Source organism: Musca domestica, unplaced genomic scaffold (genome assembly GCF_030504385.1).
Source record: "Musca domestica strain aabys unplaced genomic scaffold, Musca_domestica.polishedcontigs.V.1.1 39, whole genome shotgun sequence".
Taxonomy (NCBI): Eukaryota; Metazoa; Arthropoda; class Insecta; order Diptera; family Muscidae; genus Musca; species Musca domestica.
Window position 1 is genome coordinate 1,736,977 of NW_026712326.1, and position 26,597 is coordinate 1,763,573.

The 26,597-nt window shown below is 32.8% G+C and overlaps 1 protein-coding gene across 3 annotated transcripts in view; it reads right to left on the minus strand.

Moving 5' to 3' along the window:
* Nucleotides 1–26,597, minus strand: part of LOC101893967 (maternal protein pumilio) — a 331,172-nt gene that overhangs the window by 37,966 nt on the left and 266,609 nt on the right. For all 3 annotated transcript variants that reach the window (XM_059126507.1, XM_011292191.3, XM_011292192.3), the window contains 2 exons: nt 11,581–11,970; nt 11,010–11,223 (listed from right to left, as the gene is read on the minus strand). In XM_059126507.1, the coding sequence (XP_058982490.1) occupies nt 11,010–11,223; nt 11,581–11,970 (604 nt within the window). The remainder of the gene's footprint in view (nt 1–11,009; nt 11,224–11,580; nt 11,971–26,597) is intronic.

Here is a 26,597-nt window from a genome sequence, read left to right on the forward strand (position 1 = left end):
GCAATAGCTAAAAGCAGATGTATATTGACTAAGGGCTGTACCATATGGTGGATATATACTGATCATTAGAACTCGAAACTCGAAATTAAGAGGAACACATGGCCAAACCTATAAAAAAAAGTATTTGAAATCCTAGTATACCCCCACATAGGGACCATATCAAAACGTGAACCCGCATGGCCCATTTGTTATTCCAATGATTCTGGATAAAATCTAAAGACCTCTATCACATTTCAAAGCTCTATCCTAAAAATTACGAATTATTTCACAAACTAAATGGGTCTCTTTGTAAATGATCAAAACTATATAAAAGTCTCAACAAAGTTTGGCTTAAGAACCCGAAAATCCTTTGGGGGCTTGATCTACAAATGGGTACTGTGAAAACCCTTTGGAATTTGGATAGTGAAATTATTAGAATTGAATTATGAAGAGAACTTGGTAAAAGCCGTACATTTCTCAGAAATAAACAAGGCTTATTTAGCAAAAATTGACTCTACTTTTTCACAGTGCATATTAACCATACAAATATCTTCTGTTCAAAGACTCACAATGAAATTTGATCTAGAATAAATCTTCCATTGGAACTTTCCCCAAAATTTGAAATATAAAGGGAGATTTGGACTCGGATTGGAAACGTGTTAAATGAAAAGTACAAGAAATCAAAGACATAATTTTCACTTTTAGTACATAAATTTCGAATGAAATTTTCTTAAAAACTATTATACCTAGGTATAAAGTTTATTCTGGGATTTATAGGGGAATTTTGTGTAGAATATTTCTTGCTTTGCAACTTTCTGCCTAAAATGACATTTTAAGAATTTTCCAAGGGTTAAATCGTAAAATGTCCGTAAAAATTGATAAAAAAAGACTAGGATATATTTTCGAGCGAACATTGAGACATCTATTTTTTGATATGCAGTGGAAATAGGGATTTCGTTTCTCTGGCAACTTATAGTAGAATTTGATGGGGAATATTTTTGTCTTTAAAGTCATCCTTTCAAAATGATGTTTTGTAGGAGATTTTTGCATAAACTCACCAGGCGTTCAATCGTAAAATGTCCGTAAAAATTGATAAAAAAAAGACTAGGATATATTTTCGAGCGAACATTTAGGCATATATTTTTTGATATGCAGTGGAAATAGGGATTTCGTTTCTCTGGTAACTTATAGTAGAATTTGATGAGGAATAATTTTGTCTTTAAAGTCATCCTTTCAAAATGATGTTTTGTAGGAGATTTTTGCATAAACTCACTCACTCAATGGTTTTCGATAAAACTGTTGGGCGCCACCTATTGTTGAGTTTTTTTTAAATATTTTTTAAGTACAATTTATGATTAAAGATTGTCAAAAAATATTTTTTTCTTTAACGCCATTTCTATTTGAATTATTCAAGACAATCTTAAATCGAGGTTATTTGTATTCATTTGAAATTTTTTGGGGCTTCGAATCTAATTTTTTACAAATTTAATTTCCAAACATTTAAATAAATGCAGTTATTTTAAGTCTACCTGTCCTCTGTCTTTCACAACTTCCATACGGGATAAATATATGCAAATGAAAATGTAATCATTTGTCATTCATGTAACAGACACAAACACACATAGAGACACACAAATGTCCTTTGAGACAAAGGACAACAATATAAACTTTAAACATCTATCTATCCATGTTAGTTTTAAGATTTTGTTAAATTACAACATAAACACCTTCCGAGTGCACATAATCTACTTTATTGTTTTTGTTTTGTTATCATAAATTGTGTTTTTATAGTTAATTGAAGGATACAAATTATTACTAATGAAGGGTTTTATGTGTTGTTCATTGCACTAACAACCTGGAGCGAGTGAGGGGGTCAAAACACTTAAGATTTATCCGAACATCTGGATTTTAATTTAAATGAAAGATAACAACAGCAGCAGGTGAGAAGCCAGAGGAGAGTTGATTTTGTAAGAATGACAACAGTTTCATTACAAAATGTTATTTGAACATGTAATTTTGTAACGACTGAATAACAATCTTGAGAAATTTACACAGTCTTCGGGGGGATTATAAATTATACAAAATATTTTGAATGTAAAACAATGCATTTAGGGAAAACCTATGTTAATTTAGAATTTTAACAAGAGAAATTAATAAATAATTTATTGCAAGGAAAAAAACACGCCTTCAAATAGGCAACGGTTTGTAAGGTTTTTAAGCTCGAAATATAATTTTGAAGAATACATGTGTTAATAAGGAGACTCAACAACATAAAAAATCCATATAAAAAGTTTAAAATAAAACTTCAGGGGAAAATATTCCTAAGGGTATGTAGTATATTTTCTCGAAATAAATTAAAAATGGCGGAGTTATAGATTTTTTTTTGAATTAACAAAAATAATTTTGAAATGTATTTATTGCAGTGGATTTTTTGGAAAATATTATTTTCTAAAACCATGTATTGCGTGGGTTAAAAAAAATATTCTAAAATGACTTCTAAAGCCGTAAATTAAAAAAAAAAAAAAAACAATTATTGAATGGTCTCCTATGGCATGGAGGTATATATCATGCTTGAAGCACCATCTGTTGCCTTATACAGTGTAATATGAAAAAACGGCAACCAACTTTAGACTGTGTAATTTCTAGGCCACTCGTCCGACAGCTGTTAAAATTATTCCAGTGACAGCTCATTATATTGTTTACAAGCGTACAAAAGCATTTTGGTGAGAATTTTCCAGAAAAAAAGTTATCCGTGATGGAATTCAAGGGTGATAGTGTGATTTCTATATATTTGGCTGGAAACCCACAAGAGGCTATCGTTAGAGCACTCCAGCATTTAAATGTGAATAAATCTTTTGTGTCTCGTACCATCGCTCGTTACCGTGATACTGGTATCATAGCCAAGGACGGAAAGAAAACATTCTCCGATGAGAAAACCTTCGTTTACCAGCAGTTTGTAAACAAACAAAATTGCCAAAGAGGTCAGAGGTGCACCTCCGGTTGGCCACCAGAACTCATGCTCTGGCCATGGTGATGGTGTGGTGTGGGTCGCTCTCCTATCGTATTAATCGACCGTGACATCAGAATAAATGCCGACTATTATCGCGAAAATATTCTGGAGGGTGTATTAAAGCCTTGGGTACGCAAACATTTTGGCCGAAGACCTTGGACATTCCAGCAGGACTCAGCACCATCGCACTCAGCACGCGCCACCTAAGAATGGTCACGAAATTGAGGTTCCTCGCTTCATTTCTAGCGAACAATTGCCACCAAAATCTCCGTATACCAATCCGTTGGAATATTGTGTCTGGAGTATTTTGAAAAGCAAGGTTGGCATAAAAATATATCAAAGTGTCGATCACCTCAAGCAATCGCTTCGCCGGGAATAGGTCAAAATACCACAGAGCAACAATCGGGCAGCGTGTGACGGTTTCATTGGCCGTTTGAAGGCCATAATTCGTGCCAAAGGTGACCAATTCGAACAAATCTAAATTTATTCTAAAATTTGATGCTATTTCCGACATTTTTTGCTTTCATTCAATAAAATTAAAAAAAGAAACGTAAAAATTATGGCGTTTGACTTTATTGCAGTTTTTTTATCTCGCCCTGTATCTTTAGAATATTGCTCGGAATGTTAAGCAATGCAAATGCAATGCAATGGGGAAAACATTTGTTAAAAAAAAAAAATATACAAAAAGTTACATAAATCGCGAGGAAAATATGCCTTATGGTATGCACTAGATTTTCTCGAAATATATGAATCATGTCGGAGTTATAGTTTTTCTAAAAATTAATATTTTTAAAATACATTACAAAAAGCTCTAAGAGCTTCTGCTAATTTACGGCATTAAAAGTCACTCCAGAATAATTTTTTAAACGCATCCCCCCCCCCCCCCATTTATAGTATTAAAAAACAGTATTTTCGAAAAATCCTTATAGCTGTGGATTTTTCGAAAATACTATTTTGTAATGCCATAAATCAGGTGGCGTTTAAAAAAATTATTCTGAAGTGACTTCTAATGCCGTAAATTAGATGAAGCTCCTAGAGCCGTTTTTATTACTTTTTTTCATAATTTTGGATTTTTAAAAATGTTCAATCTTGAATTTTTTAATTTTTATTACTAACTGCAAACAACCTTTAAATATTTTCCTTTTTTGTCACTTAAAATATTTCCGTAATAAACTCAGAAACCAAACCAAACCCTTCAAATATCTCTCAACAACAATACATTCATAAATGCAAATAATGAGCCACGTCCACTTTATAAAAGATTACCGCAAAATGCCGGTGACAGCTTTGCACAATTGTTAATAATAAATAGTTTAAATGTTAATATTAAATATAGCATAAAATGTGGTTAATTAATTTCCCCAACATTAATAACATTTTTATGATATTGTTGTTGTTGCTATTATAATAATTTTCATTTTTTTTTTAATTTTATATTATGACCGCGATTGAATAACAGCAGCAACAACATCAACAACAGTAATAATTATCATAAAAACATCGTGTATTTATTTTTAATTATAGGCGATCATTAATTAGTTGGACAAATTAGTGGAAAACTGCAACATTCCGTGGGCATTAATAAAATGGCAATGTTTTTCAGAGTATACTTTTGGGAGGCCGTACCAAAATAAATCATATAAAGCAGAGACTATGGTATGGTCAGATAATAAAAAATAATAATGATAATAACAAAATACATTTGACATAATGAAATAATTGATAACAGACAGACATGTTAATGAAGTTTGTTGAATGCCTTGTTTTTTTGCTACGTTTTTTAACAAAGCTGATATATTTATTATGAAATATGTTGTAGAGTATTATTTACATTTAATTAAGTAATGAACTATTAGATTGCAATGAAAGCCGGGCATGTCATCGTCTTTTTTTTTAAGTTAATATTTATGTTAATTATAATTTGTTTGCGAAATGATTGTTGAACAAATGTAAAGTATTTAAGACTGCTCTAGAAGGTATTAATGCGAAAAGCCTGAAAGTAAACTTTAGATTTTTGAATAATTTAAAATTCAAGTTCAGCTTGGTTACGGACACCATATCTACAAAAAATCATGCCAATAGATTTATTGTTACAAAATATGATTGTAGTGAAATATATTTTAAGCATACTTTTAGGCTACAATTGTGAATCCTATCAATGAAAGTTTATTGGAAAACAAAAAGAAATATTATGAGCTCAATCAAACTTATTAACACAAAAAATATTATATGAGACTCAGAACAAATCTCAACTACAAAAAAAGTATATATATATGGGCAAGACCCTTGTAATAACTAAAAGCAGAGGGTATCTTTAGAGCTGTATTAAAAAAGGGACACACTTTCATGAGAACTCAAAATACTAAATATTAGCGACTCTAAAAATACTTGAATTCGGAGTAATCCTTACATGGGGGCTATACCAAAATGAAGACCGATGTGCACTATTTTCTTTAAATAATGATTCTGGATAAAATCCAAAGATCTCTCTTAAATTTCTAAGCTCCAACCTAAATGTTAAACCCATGTATCCAATTTTCTTTGCCAATGATTCTGAATGTAATCCAAAGATCTCGGTCAAATTTCAAAGTTCTATCCTAAATGCTATGAAATATATCCGAAATTATGGGGATACCTTTATATATGACCAAACTTATATAAAGGCTTTAACAACATTTGGTCTAAGAACCCGAAACTGATAAGAGGGTTTGATCAACAGGGTGAGATAAAAAACTGCATCAAAGTCAAACGTCATAATTTTTAATTTTTTTTTAAATTTTATTAAATGAAGGCAAAAAATGTCGGAAATAGCATCAAATTTTGGAATAAGTTTAGATTTGTTCGAATTGGTCACCTTTGGCACGAATTATGGCCTTCAAACGGCCAATAAAATCGTCACACGCTGCCCGAATGTTGATCTGCGGTATTTTGGGCCATTTTCGGGGAAACGCTTGCTTGAGGTGATCGACACTTTGGTATTTTTTAGTGCCAATCTTGCTTTCCATAATACTCCAGACACAATAGTCCAAGGGATTGGTATCCGGAGATTTTGGTGGCCATTGTGCGCTGGAAATGAAGCTCATTTTGTAACCATTCTTGGGTGGCGAGTGCTGAGTGTGATGGTGCTTAAACCTGTTGGAATGTCCAATGTTTGCGGCGAAAATGTTTGCGTGCCAAAGGCTTTAATACACCCTTCAGAATATTTTCGCGATAATATTCGGCACTTGTTCTGATGCCACGGTCGATTAATACGAGCGAAGAGCGACCATCGGCTGTTTTGGCGGCCCACACCGTCACTATGGCCGGCGTTTGAATTCTGGTGGCCAACCGAAGGTGCACATTTTCAGCTGACCTCTTTGGCAAGTAAACACGATCATTTTGTTAGTTTACAAACTGCTGGACATAGAATTTGTTCTCATCGGAGAAACTTAAATTCGGCAGTTCGCCATTTTCGGCCAAGCGAAGCAACTCTTTTGAGTCTATTTTCTTTCTGTTGCGGTATAAGTTCTTGCACTTTGGAATTTTGGAATTTTAATGGCTTTACCCCGAGCTCATTTTTCAATATTTGCCGAATGGAATATTGCGATATGTTCAGCTCACGAGTCATTTTTCGGTCACTGCGACGTCGGTTTCGATTAAGTCCCTTTTTTACTTTTCGAACCATTTCTGCTGATGTTGCTGTTTTCTTCCGTCCGCTTCCTTGACGTCGGGCTATGATACCATATTACGGTAACGAGCGATGGTGATTTAATCACGTTTAAATTCTGGAGTGCTCTAACGATAGCTACTTGTGGTTTACCAGCCAAATATAAAGAAATCTCACTATCAGTCCTGAATTCCATCACGAAAAACTTTTTTCTGGAAAATTCTCAGCAAAATACTTTTGTACGCTTGTAAACAATAAGTTGTCACTGGAATAATTTTAACAGCTGTCGGAGGAGTGCCTTAGAAATGGCAGCAGTCTGAAGATGGTTGCAGTGTTTTCATCTCACCCTGTATATCTAAAATGTACGGATTCTGGGGAATCGTAATCCGAAAATATCCAAAAGTATTGAAGAGGGGAACTTGTCCCCTATATTATTTTCGATGTAAAATTTCAAAATACCGATACACGTATCTTCTACTGTAGCTTTCATAATATGCTGGATTTTCACTGATATATATTATTTTTTTGTGTTGCACAGTGTAAAAACAAAATTTGGAGCCTAAATGTGGACATCATTTCTTCCACATATATAAAAAAAAATATTAAATGTTTATATACATTTTTCCGGTTCTCTTAGATAAGCCTAGAGGCCATCATGGAAAAAAAGTATTGAAGAGCCCCCTCTTCCCCTATATTTTGGTTACTTTTCGATGTAAATTTTCAAAATGACATTACACAAATCTTCAATTTTAATTTCCATGATATGCTCTTTTTTCTTTTCACTGTTATTAATTATTTTTTGTGTTGCACAGCGTAATGAAACAACATTTGGAGGCTAATTGTGGACATCATTTCTTCCATAAATATAAAAAAATTAAATGTTTTTATTAATATTGAAGACTTTCTCTTAGATATGCCAAGAGTCAATCATGGAAAATTTTCTTGAAATAATATTACCAAACTTATTCCAAAGTTTGATAACTGGATTAATTCATAAGCCCACTGTTACAACTATTCCCAATAAGACATATATTTTCTCTGCCACTGTCATCCTCATTTCATTCCCATATTTCATATTTTTTCCACAAATAAATTGAAAAAAGAAAAGCGCTTTTTAAATCCTTTTACATTACTTTTATTTATTTATTTTCATTTTGTTCCAAGTTTTCATGTGGCACTTGAATCCTGTTAGTTTTTATTGGGATTTGTTCGTGTTTCGTTTTTGTTTTTTTTTTGTTCGCTTGTTTGAAGAAAAATCGATTTTCTTTTTACAAACAATATTGAATATGTCAGACAGGTAATTGTCAGGTGAAATAAGCTTTTAGTCCATTTGCAATAGGAGGTTCGAGTAAAACACGTAAAGTTGTCTAAAGGTTGGCTGGCTGGTTGGTTGGCATGTTGGCGCTTGACGTTTGAAATAAATATAATTGAATGAAAATGGTGGCCAGGTATGGGAAGGGGGTACAACAATTCACAAATAGAATTGGATAGCAAATGTTCTCTCTAGGAATACAAATTGTGATGAGGAGAGGTTACCGGGAGTAATGGCGAAAGCTTAAATTATGAAAAAAGGATTAGAATGGAATTTTCCAGAATTCGGAGCTAAATTTGAAGCATTTTTTAATGAGTTGCTGAGAGAAATATGATTTTTTTTTTCTTAAAAAAAGGGTTGGAATTTAATTTTTCAGAAAATTGCGCCAACCTATTAGAGCTATATTCAAATATTTAAAAAATAATTCTTGAGTTAAATTTTTATTTTTTTTAAGTAATTTTGAATTTTTGAAAAAAAGGAATTCAGAGCTAAAATTGAAAATCAAACAAGTTAAAAAGTATCAGTTGGTTTTTGCCGACAGATGTATACCCTCAGGCAATGTTTGATTATTTTATTTATTTATGATTATTTAAATTGTTGACCCTGTATGGAGTAGGTTGCGAAGGATTGGACCAACATTGTCCATTCCGTAACGGATTTAAATGTATATTATATAAATATTGCGGCGGGCCAGGTTTGGACTATATTAACCACTTTCTTCACTTTATATGAGATAAGTGATAATTTTTCGAAAATGTTGAAATGTGCGTGTGGTACCAGATATAGTCGACCGAAGTATTCGATTTTCACACTTCATCAAATACAGATCTTGTGTAAGCAACAATGTTTGTGTGTGTGAAATTTGAAGAGAGTTATATGCTTATTTCGCTCTATTTGAGTTTTGTTTTTCAAAATCTTAAACCCTATGTGTGCGAGGTACCAGAAGAAATAGTCCGATCTCTACCATCTTTATAACAGATCTTGTGTTAATGGAAATATTGAGATGCACCAAGTCTAAATGGAATCGGATGTTAATTTCGCGTTTTATGAACTTCATGGATATTCAAAATGTTGGCCGTTTTTGGGGGAGGTACCAGAAGAAGTGGACCGATACATTCCATCTTCACCCCAGACGTGTGTAATATTAAAGGGACCGGATGCTTATTTCGGATTTTATAATCGTTTTGGTTATTCAAAACCTTGACCCTTGGTGTGGGAGGTACCAAAATGAATGGTCCGATTTCTACCATCTTTATAACAGATCTTGTGCTGTCAGAAATATTGAGATGCACCAATTCTGAATGAAATCGAATGTTAATTTCGCGTTTTATGAGCTTAATGGATATTCCAAATGTTGACCCTTTGTGGGGGAGGTACCAGAAGGAGTGGATCGATATATCCCATTTTCACAGCAGACCTTGAAATGGTGGAAATAATGGGAGGTGTGAAATACCGGACGCTTTGTTCGGACTTTATGATCCTTTTAGTTATTCAAAGCTTTGACCCTTTGTGGGGGTGGTACCAGAAGGAATTGTCCGATCTCTACCATCTTTTTAACAGATTTTCTGTTGACGGAAGCATTGATATGTGACAAGTCTGAATGGAATCAGATGTTAATTTCGTGTTTTATGAGCTTCATGTATATTCAGAAGTTTGATCCTTTGTGGGGGAGGTACCAGAAGAAGTGGTCCGATATCTTCCATATTCACACCAAACTAGGGGTTAATAAAAATATTGTGGTGTGTGAACAATCGGACACTTATATCACATTTTGTAAGAGTTATAATTATTCAAAATGTTGACCCTTTGTGGGGGAAGTATTGGATGGACCGATATTGTCCATTTTGCACCTGATCTAGCGTTGATGCAAATATTAGGATTTGCAAAGTTGGTACAAAATCGGGTTATCCTTTCTCTTTCTGTGCAGACAATTATTTTCTTTGAACATTTTGACATTTTGTGGGGGAGGTACTAGAAGCAGTGGACCGATATTGCCCATCTTCGAACTCGATTTTACCAAGTTTGGATCAAACCGGATGCTCCCTTCGAGAGTTATCGTGCGCACCAGCTCGACAGACAGACGGACGGACATCGCTAGATCGACTCCAAATGCCCTGAAACGATCCAAAAAGACCCAGGGTCTAAAACCGTTATTTCGATTTGGTCATGTTAAATGATATATACCCTCCCCCAGCCATATGGCTACGGAGGGTATATATATTATGGTTGTGATGAGTCACAGAAAGAAATGTTAAAATTTTTTTCTTAGAAAAGGATTTGAATTTAATTTTCCAGAAGATCGTGTGGGACTGTTAGAGCTATATTCGAATATTTGAAATATTAAAAATAAATAAAATAGTTCGTGAGTTACATTTTTATTTTTAAGTAATTGTGCATTTTTAGCACAAAGGTCGGTAAAAATACTTTTTCTCCTAAAATTCGAATGTTAAAAAAAATAATTGTTGAGTTAATTTTTTTTAAGTAAATGTGAATTTTTAGCACACGGGCCATTCAAAAATACTTTTTCTTATTCTTCAAAAATTTGGAATTCGGAATTCTGTATTTTACATGTTAGTATTTTTTTTTTTAAATATTAATAATATTATATTAATATTATGAGTGCTAAGGCCCAATCGACTGATGAATATTGAGAGTTAATCATTTTTACACCCCACATGTTTTTTTCCCATTCTGGATTTTCGAAAGTGAGTTTATGACCCTTTTTCTTAAAAAAAATCTTTTTGTTTTTTTTTTTTTGTTTCATAAAAACCAGTTATATACAATAATTAAATGCAGATGACCTAAATATGCACACGTAAATTACTTTCTAAAATAAAATCCTAATATTTTGGACATTTTTATTGGTTGGCAATAAATTGTTTTTTTAAATTGGTTGGGCCATTTAAAAACAAACAGGGTTAATATACGCTTATGTTTACAAAGGCTACATAAAAACCATATGTATGTATATAAATACATACATATGTAATAATATGTATATAACAAATAAATACATTATGTATATATAAAATATTTATATTATATATATTTTGAAATCTTACCTCCAACACTTGAACCATTCTGTTGTGAATACAAATTCTGTTGTGCTGTCTGTGGTTGAGGTGGATACAATTGGGGTGGACCTTGTGGTGGTGGCCCAGCACGGGCGGCACCCGGAGGCACCAGTACCGGGGCGGGGCTTACAAGGCGCATTGGTGTTCCAGTACGTGGTCCCATGACAAGCGAACCGCTTTGATCAAAGAATGCCGGTATGACCTGATGGTAGGCAGACGACCGCGAGGAGTATGATGAACGTGTTTGAGTTTTTTACAAAAATAGTTTGCGTTAGATTCGTTGTTTTTTTATTATACAAAGTTATTGTTAGAGGTTATTTTTTAAATGGAAAGCAGGAAAAGCATTGGGGTAAGGGGTTAGGAATGTTTTTTTGGGGAAGAGAGAGAAAGAGAAAATACAAATTTGTTTAAGATGGGTATTATTTTTTTCTCATTTTTTTTTTCATAATATATACAAAATATTGTCAAGTTTACAATATTTTACATATTTTTCTTTTAAAAACAAAAATTTACAACAATTTTTACAATTATTTTGAAAATAAAAAAATCGACATCTCACCTGATAAGATTGATTCTCAGCTCCCTGCTGTGAGGGTGTCAACGGCCTTCGTGGCTGTGTGCCCTGTTGTGGTATCAAATTTCCCGGATACATGCCCCATGGTGCCACACCATAGTATTGGGGCATTTGTGCTGCTATCAAACCCATATAGGGTGCTGCATCCTGTCCCGGATTGATGACATAGGGCGCTGCTTGCTGGGCAGCATAGGCAGCATTCTGTTGGGCAGCCAAAAATTGCTGTGAGGCAGCAGCCATTTGCATTTGTTGCGGCTGCATTGTGCCATTGGGTGCTCCAGGCTGGGCAGCAGAGGTTGCCGCCGCAGCGGCTGCAGCTGCCGCAGCAGCATTTGTGGCAGCAGCAAGACCGGGATTCTGTGAGCGGAAAAGTTGCTGGAAGAAGAAAAGTCGAAAAAAGAAAAAATAATTTAAATCCTATTATTTTAAACGATTTATTAATGATTTTTAAAATAATTAAAAACGAAAGACAGTCAGATCTATAACGAAAAATTTCATTTATTTTTGTAGATTTTAAAACATTTTTGGAACATTTTGATTATAAGAGGAGCTTTGGTCGTGGATTTTAAAAATATTTTCTGAAGGATTGAAGGACACCACTCACATATTTATAATTTTTTGAAGGTTTAGAAAATCTCCCATCGATTTTCTCAATATTTTTCTTGAGATACTAGCAGAGATTTACTCGCGAATTTGTTAATATTTTTACCAAGGACTGTAAAGGATCCAAGCTTTCAGATTTTTCTATTTTTCAGACTTTTTGTAAAGGTCTACAGAGCTCTACTTTTCATGGTTTCATTTATTCGCAGACTTTTTCGAATTTCATAAAGGATTATCAGAAGTTTTTCTCGTAGATATGAAAATATTTTTTTGAAAATTCGGATGAACCCTCTGCTCATGAGCATTCTGTCGTGAAAGAACCTTCTGTCGTGAATTTTAATTTCGGAAGGATTGGAAGAGTCTACTCATATAGTTGAATTTTCTATTTTTTGTTTTCCTAAAGGGCTAGCAGAGATTTATTTGTGATTTTTTTGATATTTTATTTATTTATTTTAAGGCCTCCCACCTCGGATATTTTTTTAAAAGATCAATTTTCTATTCAATTTTTGGGAGGCTCAGAAATCTTAATTTGCGAACATTAATAATTAATTAATAATAATTTTGGGGACAAGCTTCTCTCTTGTATTTTTATACCCCCAGCCATATGGCTAGAGAGGGTGGGTATATATCATATGATAAGGCCAAAACGTGTCTCATCGAAATAACAACTTTGCAAATCCTAATATTTGCATTATTGTGCAAAAATGGACCATATCGGTCCACCCCATCAAGTACCTCCCTCACAAAGGGTCAACATTTTGAATATCCAAAAAGCTCATTAAACCGCGAAATTAACATCCGATTCCATTTAGACTTGGCACATATCAATATTTCGACCAACACAAATGTGATCTACCAAAAAGGCAGAGATTAGACCATTCCTTTTGGTACCTCCCCCACAAAGGGTCAAGTTTTGAATAACCAAAACTATTTTAAAATCCGAAATAAGCATTCGGTTCTTTTCATATTTCTCACATCTCAGTAATTCCAATAACACAAGATTTGCTCTGAAGATGGAATATATCGGTCCACTCCTTCTGGTACCTCTCCCCTAAAAGGGTCAACATTTTGAATATCCATGTAGCTCATAAAACGCGAAATTAACATCCGGTTTCATTTAGACTTGGCACATCTCAATATTTCTATCAACGCAAGATCTGTTATAAAGAAGGTAGGGATCGGATCATTACTTCTGGTACCTCCCCCACCAAAGGTCAACATTTTTAATATCCATGAAGATCGTTGAACGCGAAATTAACATCCGATTGCATTAAGACTTGGTATATCTCAATATTTCCATCAACACAAGATCTGTTATAAAGATGGGAGGGATCGGACCATTTCCTTTGATACCACACCCATAAAGGGTCAAAATGTTGAATATCCATGCAGCTCATAAAACGCGAATTTTCACACACACAAACATTTTTGCGAACTCTTCTAGTACCTAATTCACAACAAAGGTCACGATTTTCTGCGAACCCCTTCAGGTACCTAATTCACAACAAAGGTTACAATTTTAAATAGCTGAGAGATAATTTGGATTGGATTAGAAGAGGTATGAAAATGGACTACTTTGATCGACAATATGTGGTAATTCGCGCACACTTTTAACATTTTCTAAAAATTATCACATACTTTATATAAAGTGAAGGTAGCAGTCGATATAGTCCAAACCCGGCATGTCGCATTATTTATATAATATTTATTTAGATCCGATACGAAATGGACAATATTGGTCCATTCCTTCGGAAATGGGCCAATCAAGACTTGTTCCAAATAATTGAAAGCTATCAGATTTTAAGTCATGGATTTTCACGTAAAGTTTTGAAGAGCTTGTGAATTCGGATATCAATTTTTGGTTGTCATAAGAACTCGATCTGCAAATTTTCAAACAATTTCTTGCAGAACCTTTTGTAAGTCCTGAAATATATTTTGGAGAGTGTATCCTCTTTTATGACTAAAGAAAAATTTCCCAGAATTAATTTCAAAATATGTCTCCAAAGTTCTTAACCCCACCTAATTCCAACCTAAAATCCATTTTTTTAAGAAATATCAGAGCCTCTGGCCTTCGACCAAAACATATGTCTCAAAAAAGAAAACATTTCAGCCCAAAATCCCACAACACTTATTGTAATAATCTCTCTAAGCGATTATTATCGCTTCACTGATTTCCTGTCACTTTTAGTTTTGTACCAAAAGTTGGTGTTGTGTTTGTTGTAGTTGCTGCTGTTGTTGCTGTTGTTATTTTCTAGCATAATCCTTTTTGTGTTGAATGTAGGTCATGACATTTGACATCTGTTGCTGTTGGTTTAACTCAAAACGACACTATTGGGCCGAGGCAATAATGGAAAACAAAGTTAGCTGGCTGTCGCTGGGTGTTATTGTCACGATGTCAAGGCAAGTGGCAGCAGAGAACTAGTTTCTAAAAACAATTCGATCTCCTCTCTCTCCTCCTCGTCTCTCTTTCTCCTCCACAAAACTCCGCCAAGCAATGGGTACTTATTGTCAGATGTTTCCTTAAAGTTTTATAATTATTTGAGTTAAAATACGAGAAGGAGAAGAAGTTGTTGTGGAGAAAATTTGATTGTTTTTGTTGTTGTTTTTTTTTTTTTTTTTTTTTTGTAGAGGAACTCATATTTTTGTAATGGCAGGCCATGAACATGAAGATTTGATGACAAGATTTAATGTTTGAATTTTCAATTTCCCTTTTTTATTCTTTCTTTATTCTTTGATATTATTTAATAATATGCTCCCCAAAGTATGCCACGATTTTTTCCTTGTTCTCCGCTTTGTTTCTTTCTCATTCTCGGCATTTCTACCCCATGGGTTAAACTCGACAATGATTTCATAAGTTGTGAATAATTTTGTTGTTGTTCTTTCTCTGCTGCTCCTTGCTCATTTACATTTTCCATGGTTCCTTTTGGCTGTCTGATTTTTTGCCTTCTTTAGTTTCAATGATTTTGTGCCCGTGTGCAGTGGGTGGGCGGGCTGGCTGGCTGGCGGCCTCTTGTGTGCTTAAATATTCAATTACTTGTGTGCCCATTGTTTGCAAGCGTCTTAATAAATTATAATGTTATGGGTAGGTGGGTAGTGGGTGGTTGGGGTGGAGATGAAGAGAACAAGTAGTGGTATACCTGTAACTTGGCTAAATGCGAATGGATGGATGGATGGGTGGGTTCTTTGGCATAATTTCAGGCTTAGTTGCGTATGAAATGTGACACAACTACACTGGAGGGTTCGTTCGTTTTTGTTCTTCTTCGCCTTCTCTGTGTGCCATATTTTTTTTTTTGCTGCTGCCATTATTTCCATGCCTTATTTCATGGCTCAAAGAGAAAGAACATTGTCGTCATTGAGACATTGTTGTTATTGCAAAAAGCAAAAGAAACAAAAAATGTGACTACCCAAGATCATATAACACAATAATTGGTACAAGGTATATATTCTGATTGTATAATTCAAGCAATACGCACAAAAGTATGCAATTATTTTTTTTTTGTTTCTCGGTTTTTTGGTGTGGGGGTAATGTGGAGGGGAGGGGAATCTCGGAAGCAATGGAGGAAGGAATAAATGTTAAAGGAAATGTGGTTAGAAATTATTTGAGGTAAAAGGAAATACAATATACGAACATTGAAATGAATGACAAATTAAAGATTTCTTTCTTTTTCGTTTGAAAATTAAATAAAAGAGAATTAAATATTACGCAAGCAGGGCTATTATTTAGGAAATTAGAAAATTTTGGGGTGGTATATTGGAGGGGTCATAACTGTAGACTGATAGAGGAGGGTGGACAATAATCCAATAATTTTTATTAAGTCTTGGGCATTATTGTTCATTTGAAGATGAAATTTTTTCAATGAACTAATTCTGTTTCTAGTACAGTCGTTCCCCGTTCCAAAATGCCCAATTTTTCTTTCACTTCCTACATTCGGTCAATTTAGTTTAAAGCTGGTATGGCCCACCATCTATCGGCCATTATAAACATCAGGTTCGTTTATTTTGGTTCATGTAGTTGCTACATTTCTCATTGAGGATAGTGGACAACAATCTGTCCAGTTTTGTTAAGTCTTTGAAGATTTGATTTTTACTCCAGCTATTTTTTTTTCTGTTTCTAGTAAAGTCGTCCCCGTTCCAGAATGCCCCAGTTCACAGTTCCTCTATTTACTCAATTTAGTTCAAAGCTGATATGGCCTACCATCTATCGGCCATTATAAACATCAGGTTTGCTTATTTTGATTCATGTATAGCAACTACCCTTCAAATATGTCAATACAAACTTAGAAAATTTCGGGTGGTTTTGTTTTTTGGAGGGTCTTCAATGTAGACTCATAGAGAGGATGGATAACAATCCATCAATTTTTGTTAAGTCCTGGCCATTTTAGTTCATTTGAAGATAGCATTTTTACTCCAGCTGTTTTTTCAATGAACTAGTTTTAGTTTTTAATTTAGTCTTTCCCCGTTCCAGAATAGCCCAATTATTTTTCTTTCAGTTCCTATATTTGGTCAATTTAGTTCACAAATGGTATAGCCTACCATCTATCGGCCATCTATCGCTTATTTTGGTTCCTGTAATTGCTATGTTACTCTTGACATGTAATCCGTCAGGTTCATGTTTTCGCTAATAACGTTCGTCTACCCAATTCGTTTGCTCAATGAGCTTTTTAGCCATTTTCTATGAACTGTTAGTTCTTTTAGTACTGCGGGTCACAACTTTAGTTTGATTCAATTATTCAAGCAATCAGGCCACATTTGCCCATTAAAAACATAAGAAGATATGTTCTATCCGATTTTCTCACCCTCTTATGTAAGGAACGTTTTTCTGTTAAAAAATCATTTTCAAAAATGAAAATGTAGTAGTAGATATATGGGGGTTCTGGATTACTAATATGACATTAAATTTGGAGAATGACAGTCAACGACATCTGGTATTGAATTTTGATTATAAAGTACCTCACATATTTAACGGAAAAATTAATAAGAGACGGAAATGTTAAAGAAAAAAGAAAATCGGAAAACTAGTGACAATGTCAACACTAGATGGCAATCGTTCAAAATCTCAATATTCAAGAAATCTGGTCATATTTTCCTATTAAAAACATTAGAAGAGATTATGTTCTATCCGATTTTCTCACCCTTTTACATACGGAACGTTTTTCTAACAAACATTTTTAAAAGTGAGATAGTAGGAGATTTGGGCTGATTCTGGATCGGTTTTGTGGGTTATGTCTTTGCTAAATCTAGTGTCGCCACATTTGCTTTGGATGTTGTTTATTCTTATATATTTTTTAAATTAATTAAATTAAAAAATTAAATTTTTAAAATTATTAAAGTAGTAGAAGATGTATGCAGGTTTTGAAACAGCTTTTATTAGTCTAAGTTTTGGTTAACTTAATGGTGTCACTTTCATTTTAGATGGGGTGTATTTTTAGCGTGAAGTCTGAATTTCTTACTTCTTAAGAATATAAAACCCTCATTTAGGCTTATAGTGAGTTAGTATATATTTTCCACATAATCTATACTGATTCGAATAATAGAGTAGGCAATTCTGGTTCATGATCTAACCAATTTCCTGACATTTTTATATGCGGAACGTGTTTCTAGTATTCATTTTTTTTTAAAAAAATATTAAAATAGTAGGAGATTTATGCGGGTTCTGGATCAGACTTGATGGATTATGTCTTTGCTTAACTAAGGGGCATTTTTTATATGGTCTTCGTGCTGGGTACATTTTCTCATGTAAAATAATTTAAGTGAGGAATCAGAATTTTAACAATTTAATGAATGCGAACATTATTGATATTAGCTATAAAAAGTTGGTAGATATTTTCCAGAGATAAAAGAGAAATTAATTTGTGTCCTTTTTAAGCACGTAAAGTTTTTTAAGTAAATATTAAAAAATAAAACAAAAGTAGTAGGAGATTTATGCGGGTTCTGAATTATGTTGTTGCAAAATCGTCAGGCAAAATCCCATTATTGTTGTTTTTATAAAAACAACGTTTGTTTATGAGTGGAGAACGATGGTAATGTTTACCATATATTTGATGGGTTGTGTCTTTGCTTTATTTTAGTTACGCCACATTCACATTAAATGGGGTTTATTTTTCATGTTGTCTTAATGTTGCTGTAAAACGTTAAAGTGCGGGGGAACAGTAAATTTTCTCATGAAAAATAATTTCAAAACGAAATTAGAATTTTGATCTTTTTTAAGAATATAATATTTTTATGTAGGCTATGCTGAGTTGATAAGATTTTTCCATATATTCCATATGGATTGAATGCGAATGAGACTAGACTATCTTCAGAATGATGGTGTGAACCCATCCACATCTATAAAGGACGTCTAGTTCCAATAAAAACTTGAATCAAGTTCAAATTTCATAATTTATGAGTGGCCAAGTATTTTTACAGGGCAGTGAATTTTCCCCACTTTAGTGGCCCATTTTTCACAACAGATGGCGTTCATATCCCAAATACCTTGGTGTTGTGATCCAAGATGAACTCGAAACAATTTAAAATTCATTCATTTTCATACCATGAAGATGGCGTTCCCCCACATAAAGGCTTGATGTTGATAGGTGGGGGTCTTTACATATTTTAGTGACAGCATATGCACAAAAGATGGCGTTATTTTCCGTTAATGCTTAAATTTGAGCTGTATGAGAATCGAGGACTATCTCATATAGAATTAAAACTAATTTTAAAATTAAAATGTAAAAAAAATAAATAAAATATAAAAAAATTAAAATATTTTTGTGAACATCAGCAGTTGGTGAAAATTGTCTATATAATTTTAGACGACTTTTATAACAACATTTAACTATATAATATCTGGAACTATCGTCACACGAGCAATATCAAAACCTTTACCTATATTCCAATTTTTTGACAAATATTTTCCAAATGTTTTGAGCCAGAGCCCAAAAAAGTCCAATCTGGTGGGAAATTGTGTTGTAAACAATATTTCCTTTTCAAGAAATATTATTTATTGGATTTATATCCCAAAAAATCAAATTTACCAAAAATTGTTTATCCTTCATCGTAAATCCAGAAATACCCCATAACAGAAACTTCAAAAAAAAAAAAAAAAAAACGAAAACACGAAAACACTTAAAGAAAGATACACGCGTGTCGTGGCATACGCATAATAAAGCAATAATCTCACCCGCGAGATTTGTTTAATGGCATTTTAACACATGCCCCAGCCTAAAAGTAGGCAGTGCCATTTATTGCTTCATTTGATATGGATATGGATGCCTTCAAGTGCCAACACATATCACTTGTGGTTAGTTGATTTTTATTACAAGATTGCCAAAAAAAAAATATAAATCCTTATACATACATATATTGAATTGTGTGCACAAGAAGATTAACGATTATTGAGGAACTGTGATTATACCAAAATGAGACTAACATCTCAAGAACAAAAAAGCCTTTTATTTTTATATTATTCAATGAAGCCTAAAAATATACTTTGAGAATAATATTCTTAGCTATCTATTTGACTGAAAGTATACTTTTCTGTCTAAGGTAGCAATGTGTCGTGTTGTAATATAATAAAAATGGAAATGATGACAATAATGGTATTACTGTCACGCTTTGCTGCAAAGAAATGTATATATGTATGCGCTATCTTTGAAGTATATTTTTAGGAGTGAAATATAATATTACTATTACAAGGCAGGAAAGAACCTTAGCTACCTTCCAATACAGTATTATTATTATTATTATTTTCAGAAGCCATTGAAAAATCTGCGCTCATCCGTAATTTATTAGGAAGACCTGTCACCCCTCCTCCTCATCTAATGTTGCCAAGCATCGCCACCTAATCATTTTCGTTGAAATCAAAATCAAAGTTTTATATGAGTTTATAAAAGAAAAGAAAAACGAGAAACACATGTTGATATGATTCCATTTCACAGTTCAAATCACTTGGCAAGCTCCATATACAACATTCCCCTCCCCTCCCCCAAACAAGCCTTAAGGTATTCCTTCTATACCGTCGTCTCCTCAATAATGTGTGTAGTCAAGCGTTACATGTTTTTTTTTCTTTCTTCCTTTTTTTCATTTTATCCCCATAGCATATTGTTAGGGGGAAAATTCATGTGCGCCACATTTTCTTGTTTTTTAAAGATTCATTTAGTATTTTTTTTTTGCCTTAACATTTCTCTAAGCTTTTGCAAAGAGAAAATTAATTTTTAATGTTTATCGATTCGTCGTTCGTTTGCTCCATCTTTACCCTGTGTTTTTCTTTCATTTCTATACAACATTTCAAATCGAAAAAAACAAGTATTTGTTTAGTTATTATGATTTCCTCCGGTTGGTTTGTTATTCCATAGCCAGTCATGCTCGTCGTTTTATTCTTCAGCTCCTCATTAATAATTCACATTTGTTTTGTTTTAATTTTGTAAAAAGGAATTTTTATTAGTATTGCAGTGAGTGAGCGGGTGGCCGTGCATACGTGTGTGTGTGTGTGTGTTGCCGTATGCATGTGTGTTTGTGTGGGTTTATTATTTTTTCGCTTGAAAGTTTCCACATTCATATACTTGGGGTAGGTAAAAATGTGCTGTGTTGTTATTCTTGGGGGAATAAGTGTTATTTTAATGTGAAACAATTTGTAGTATACTTTTGGGAGCACAACATAATGTGATCGACGAGTTGTACGCGAATTTAATATTTATATGGTTGTTTAATGTGTTGAATGTTTTGTGATTTATGTAAAACCGGTTTACCACACAGATTTCTTGAAAAGGGGGGAAAAAGGAGGAAAATTATTGATGAGCTTTTTTAGGGAATAGTTGTTAAATTTTTCCAAATTTTAATGTGTTATGGATTCATCTTAAAAGCAATAAAGAAGTATATTTTCGAATAGATCAATTGATCTTTTGTTGTTCGAAGAATATTTTTGGACGTTCAAAGAGAGACGTTTTTAAGAATTTTGAGAAAAAAAAACCAACCAAGTTTTGGAAAATATTTTTGTTTTATTATTTTCTGAATGACAAACAAAACTTTAAACATGGATTTGGAAAGACCAACCAAGCTTGAAACGTAGATTTGTCAAGAATATTTTATAAAAAAAAATATTTTTTGTAAATAAGGCATAAAAGTGGAACTTTCAAGATTATTATCAGAACAAGCGTTTAACGTGACATTTTTAAACTTTATTTATTTATTTATTTAGTTTTTTTTTTTTTTTTGAAAAAAGCCTTTTATAAGCATACAAAATTATATTTTCTAACAGATTAACTAAGCTTTAACGTCCGAATCATAGTTACCAAAAGCATGGAGTTAAAAGCTAGCTTTCGAAAGATAATTAAACTTCAAATGTGGATTTTTTAAAATCACTTTCAAAAAAGCTTAAAATAATTGTATTTTCAGAAACATAATCGAAATAAGCTCAAAAATATATCTGTAAGATTTCTTTTGAAAAATTTTAGTTGTGGATGCTTCAAATTGTTTTTTTTTGTAGAAAAGATTGAAAATTGAATTTTTAAAAAATCTTCACAAATTAAGCTTCGAGAAGATTTAAAAAAAAACTTCACAACAGGATTTTTCAAGAAAATTATGTAAATTAGCTTAAACAACTAAAAAAGCTTAAAGCTTAAAATGATGTTTCAATATCTTTATTGTCTTTTTATCTGGACTTTTCAGAAATATATCTAAAAAACTTCATAGCAGGATTTTTTTAAGAATATTTTATAAATGAGCTTAAACAATTTACTAAAAAGCTTAAAGCTTAAAATTATGTTTCAAGATCATTATGCATTTTTATGTGGACTTTTCAGAAATATTTCGCCGAGTAAGCTTTAAATATTGAAAATATTTCCTGAAAAAGCTTTTATATTCAATTCTCAAGAACATAATCTAAATGAAATAAGAAGTGAAATACACTTCATAGTAGGATGTTTCAACAAAATTATTTCAATAAGCTTAAAAGCTTATTGATGATGTTTCAAGATTTTTGTCTGAAAAAGCTGTTTTATGTGGAATTAGTAGAATTATTTCACCGACTAAGGTTTAAACATGGAAACTTTTCTTTGAAAAAGCATTTAAATTCGATAAATAAGATAATAAGGGAAAAAAGCTTCATTGCAGGATTCTTCAAGAAAGTTATACAAGAAAGCTTAATTTTTAAAAAAAAAAGCTTAAAGCTCAAAAATTATATTTCAATAATGGAAAAAAGCTTTATAGCTAGATTTTTTCAAAAAAACTTGTAAATAAGCTTAATATTTTCTAAAAAGCTTTAAACTTGAAAATGTATGTTTGTCCAAAAAGCCTTTTTATGTGGAATTTTTAGAATATGTTCGCCGATTAAGATTTAAATATTGAACTTATTTTCTGAAAATGTTTTAAATTCGATTTTCAGGAATTTCACCTAAAACTTCATAATATGATTTTTCAAGAAAATTATGTAAAAAGCTTAACACTTTTTATACAAAACTTTAAATAAAAATTATGTTTGCAGATCTTTATTTAATAAAGGTTTTATGTGTCCTTTTTAGAAAAATTGCTACTAATTAGCTTTCAACATGAAAAATGTCTTGGAAAAAAAGCTTTTTAATTTAATTTTCAAGAATATGAATTGAAAAGAAAATTATGCAAAAAAGCTTAAACTTTTTTCTAAAAAGCTTAAACTTTTTTCTAAAAAGCTTAAAGCTTAAATAAATTGATGTTTAAAGTTTTTTATGACGAAGATATATTTCACCGATTAAGCTTTAAGATAGAAATTATTTCTTGAAAAAGCTTTGAAGTTCGAATTTCAAGAATATTATCTAAACAGAAAAAAACAAGTTTCATAGCAGGATTTTTCAAAGAAAGTATGTAAGTTATCTTTACAACTTTTCCAAAAAGCTTAAAGCTTAAAAATTGTGTTTCAAGCCTTTGTCTGAAAACCTGACATTTTTCCAAAAAAGCTTTAAACATGGATTGTTGAAGACTAATTTTCATAAAACGTTTAGAGGTGGACGATTGAGAATATTTCCTAAAACAGCTGGATTTTTCTAGAAAGGTCACAAGTTAGGCGCTTATCTAAAGGCCTTAAACCGGCTGTTTTCAATAATATTTTTTTTTAGAAATTTTCTGGGGGATCAACAAACAAAACTTCTCGCACGGGATTTTTAAGAAAATTTTTAAATATTTATTTCGAATAACTTGCCATCATTAAACTTTCTAGAGCCACCCTAATAACCATACATGCCATATACATTGGAAAAATCTACTCCGTCTATCAATTCAAGCTACTACTATACGTGTCAACCTACATTTCAAGGCCTAACAATGAAAATGTGAATTGAGAGCAAAGAAAAATATCAACAAAACAGCAAAAAACGATGGCGATGGAAAAAAAGAAAACCTGTCGGCTTAATACTCCTCCAGAGATGTTTAGCAGCAAAAGAGAGAAAAAAAGAAACAACGGTGTCACAACAATACCAGAGAAGAAGCAAAGAAAAAAGCACCATTTCGTAGTCATGACCGGATTTTTGCGTCTTCCTTGCAAGATTCCCAGGCTGTTTGATTGGCCAGTATTGGTGTGCGTGTGAGCGTTATTTTTCTTTTTTGTTTTCTTCGTTCACAAATGCAATCTTGCTGTTCACATTTTCACCAATTAAGATGACAGTTAGTCGGTCATCTACTGACAAGACAACTAGCCTGGCTAGCTTAGGCAGGCATTCAGTTAACCTGGAGACTGCTAACTGGTTTCCAGTTTTTGCTATTTTTCTTTTCATATGGATGTGTTGTTGTGCCAATAATCCAATTTTCCATTCACTGCTTGCTGTGTGCGTCAGCTGTTTTTTTTCCTTTTTAGAGTTGAAAAATATTTTGAATGAATGAAAATGGAGTTTTAAAGACTTTCTTCAATGGCAATTGGAAAAAATGCAGAGGTTGGGAAAATAAGCAAGTTGTTTTTTTTTTTTCTATTTTTTTAATACTTGTTATTTAAAATGGCATATATGTAATTATGGGGTTTTATTTTTCATAGACCAAGTTTAAACTATGGTCAAGTTAATCATTTTAATGTAGCCATAATTGAATGTCTTTGAAAAAAATGCAATAAACCTGAAATTTATAAAAAAAAAGAAAAACTTTCTTTTCATGGGCGTTTGCAATGGCTAATGTGGCAATAAACTTGAAGATAATATAAGACTGTTTATATTGTGGATTTTATGAAATCTTTGGAATTTAAAAATGAGTGCATTTTATTTTTGAGGAAAGAAAACACATTTAAAAATATTTTTTGAAGGGCTGCAGAAATATAATCATGTTTTTTACATTTTAAGAGATTTTTCGAGATAAATAAGCGAATTTTTCAAAAAAAAAAAAAAAAAAAAAAAATATTTAAAAAAGTATTAAAAAAAAAAAATTTATTTAAATATTTTTTTTCAAAATTGAGGATTTTTAAAGGACGATCTGATCTGGCCAAAAATCATGTATTTTTAAGATTTTTTGAGTATTTATGATTTTTTTGAGGTTACTTTGAAATTTACGTCATTTAAGAATACCAATAGACTTTTGTCCGTGATTTTTTAAGAACATTTTCTGGAATATCATCTGACCAAAAATCGGTAATTTTTAAATAATATTTTTAAAAGGTCAGAAGAGCTAGCTAGCAGTAAAAGTGTTTTTTTTTTCAAGAGGACCGCCAAACTCATACTCTTTTTTTTAGAATATTTTTTAAAGGATAATCTGACCAATAATTTGAAATTTTTTAAAAGTGGCATATTTGGGCTATTTAAGAATTTTGAAAATCTTGAGATTTTGCCCCCAAAAGATGATTTACCCTCAAACGAGGGTATAAATATTTTGATAAGGCCAAAACGCGTCTGATCGAAATAAAGACGAAATCCGTTTCAGCATATTTGGAGTTGAAAATGTGCATCTTCGGTTGGCCACCAGAACTTAAGCGCCGGCGCCGGCCATGGTAAAGTTGTGGGCCGCCATAACATCCGATGGACGCTCTCCGCTCGCATTAATCGACCGTAGCATCAGAATAAATGCAGAATATTATTGCGAAAATATTCTTGGGCACGCAAACATTTTGGCCGAAGACTTTGGACATTTCAACAGGTCTCATCAGCACCTCGCACTTAGCACGCGCCACCCAAGAAAGGTTACAAAATTTCCAGTGCAAAATGGCCACCAAAATTTCCGGATACCAATCCGGTGGACTATTGTGTCTGCAATAGTTTAGAATGCAAGGTTGGCACTAAAAAATACCAAAGTATCGATCACCTCAAGCAAGCGGTTCGCCGTGAGTGGGCCAAAAAACCTCAGAGCAATATTCGGGCAGAGTGTGACGGTTTCATTGGCCGTTTGAAGGCCATAATTCGTGCCAAAGGTGACCAATTCGAATAAATCTGAACTTATTCTAAAATTTGATTCTATTTCCGACATTTTTATGCCCTACACCACATAGTGGAAAGGGTATTATGTCTTTGTGCATTTGTTTGTAACATGGAGAAGGAAGCGAGATAGACCCATAGTTACTTTTGAGGATCTCCATAGATTCACTTTCTGAGTTGATTTATGCATGTCAGTCCGTCTGTCCGTCTGTCCGTCGGTCTGTCAATGTATTCTTGTGAACAAAATGCAGGCCACATTTATAATCCGATTGAGATGAAATTTTCCAAACAACATTTGTTTGACCCAAGGTCGAACCCTATTGAAATTGAAGATAATCGGTCAAAATTTAGATATAGTTCCCATATATATCTTCGTCCGATTTGCCTTTTATTGTGCACCAAACGTGTAATATCAGCCCGAATAGTATGAAATCTTGTACATACAACCAAATTTGGCCTGAAAATAAGTATGCCAAAATTGATCGAAATCGGTTCAGATATAGCTATAGCTCCCATATATACTGTTCATCCGATTTGTTATATTTTTTACCCACAGCACTCCGTAACAACGCTATTCAGGGAAATATATCAAATACAGCTCAGAAATATCTTTGCCACATTTTATCGAGATCGGTTCCGATCTGGATATAGCTCCCATATATATATTTATCCGATTTCAAATTAATTGTGCACCAAATGGGCAATACAAGTCCGAATTTAAAAGATACAAATGCTTCGGCATATTTAGTCCTTTGAACCTTAAATTATAATTATAATCATAGCGTGTATGATTGAATTCTCCCATAAAAACTTATAATTGTTATGCGGAACTCTACTAAATTAGCAAAGTGGTGTAGGGTATCATAAAGTCGGCCCGCCCGACTTTAAGACTTTCTTTGTTGATTTACTTTCAATCAATAATTTTTTTTAAATGTAAAAATTATGGCTATTGACTTTGTTGCAGTTTTTTATCTCACTCTGTATATCTTGAGCCTCACGCACATTTTAAAATTTTCCAAAAATTATCACATATCTCATGTCAACTGAAGGATGTAGTCCAAATCT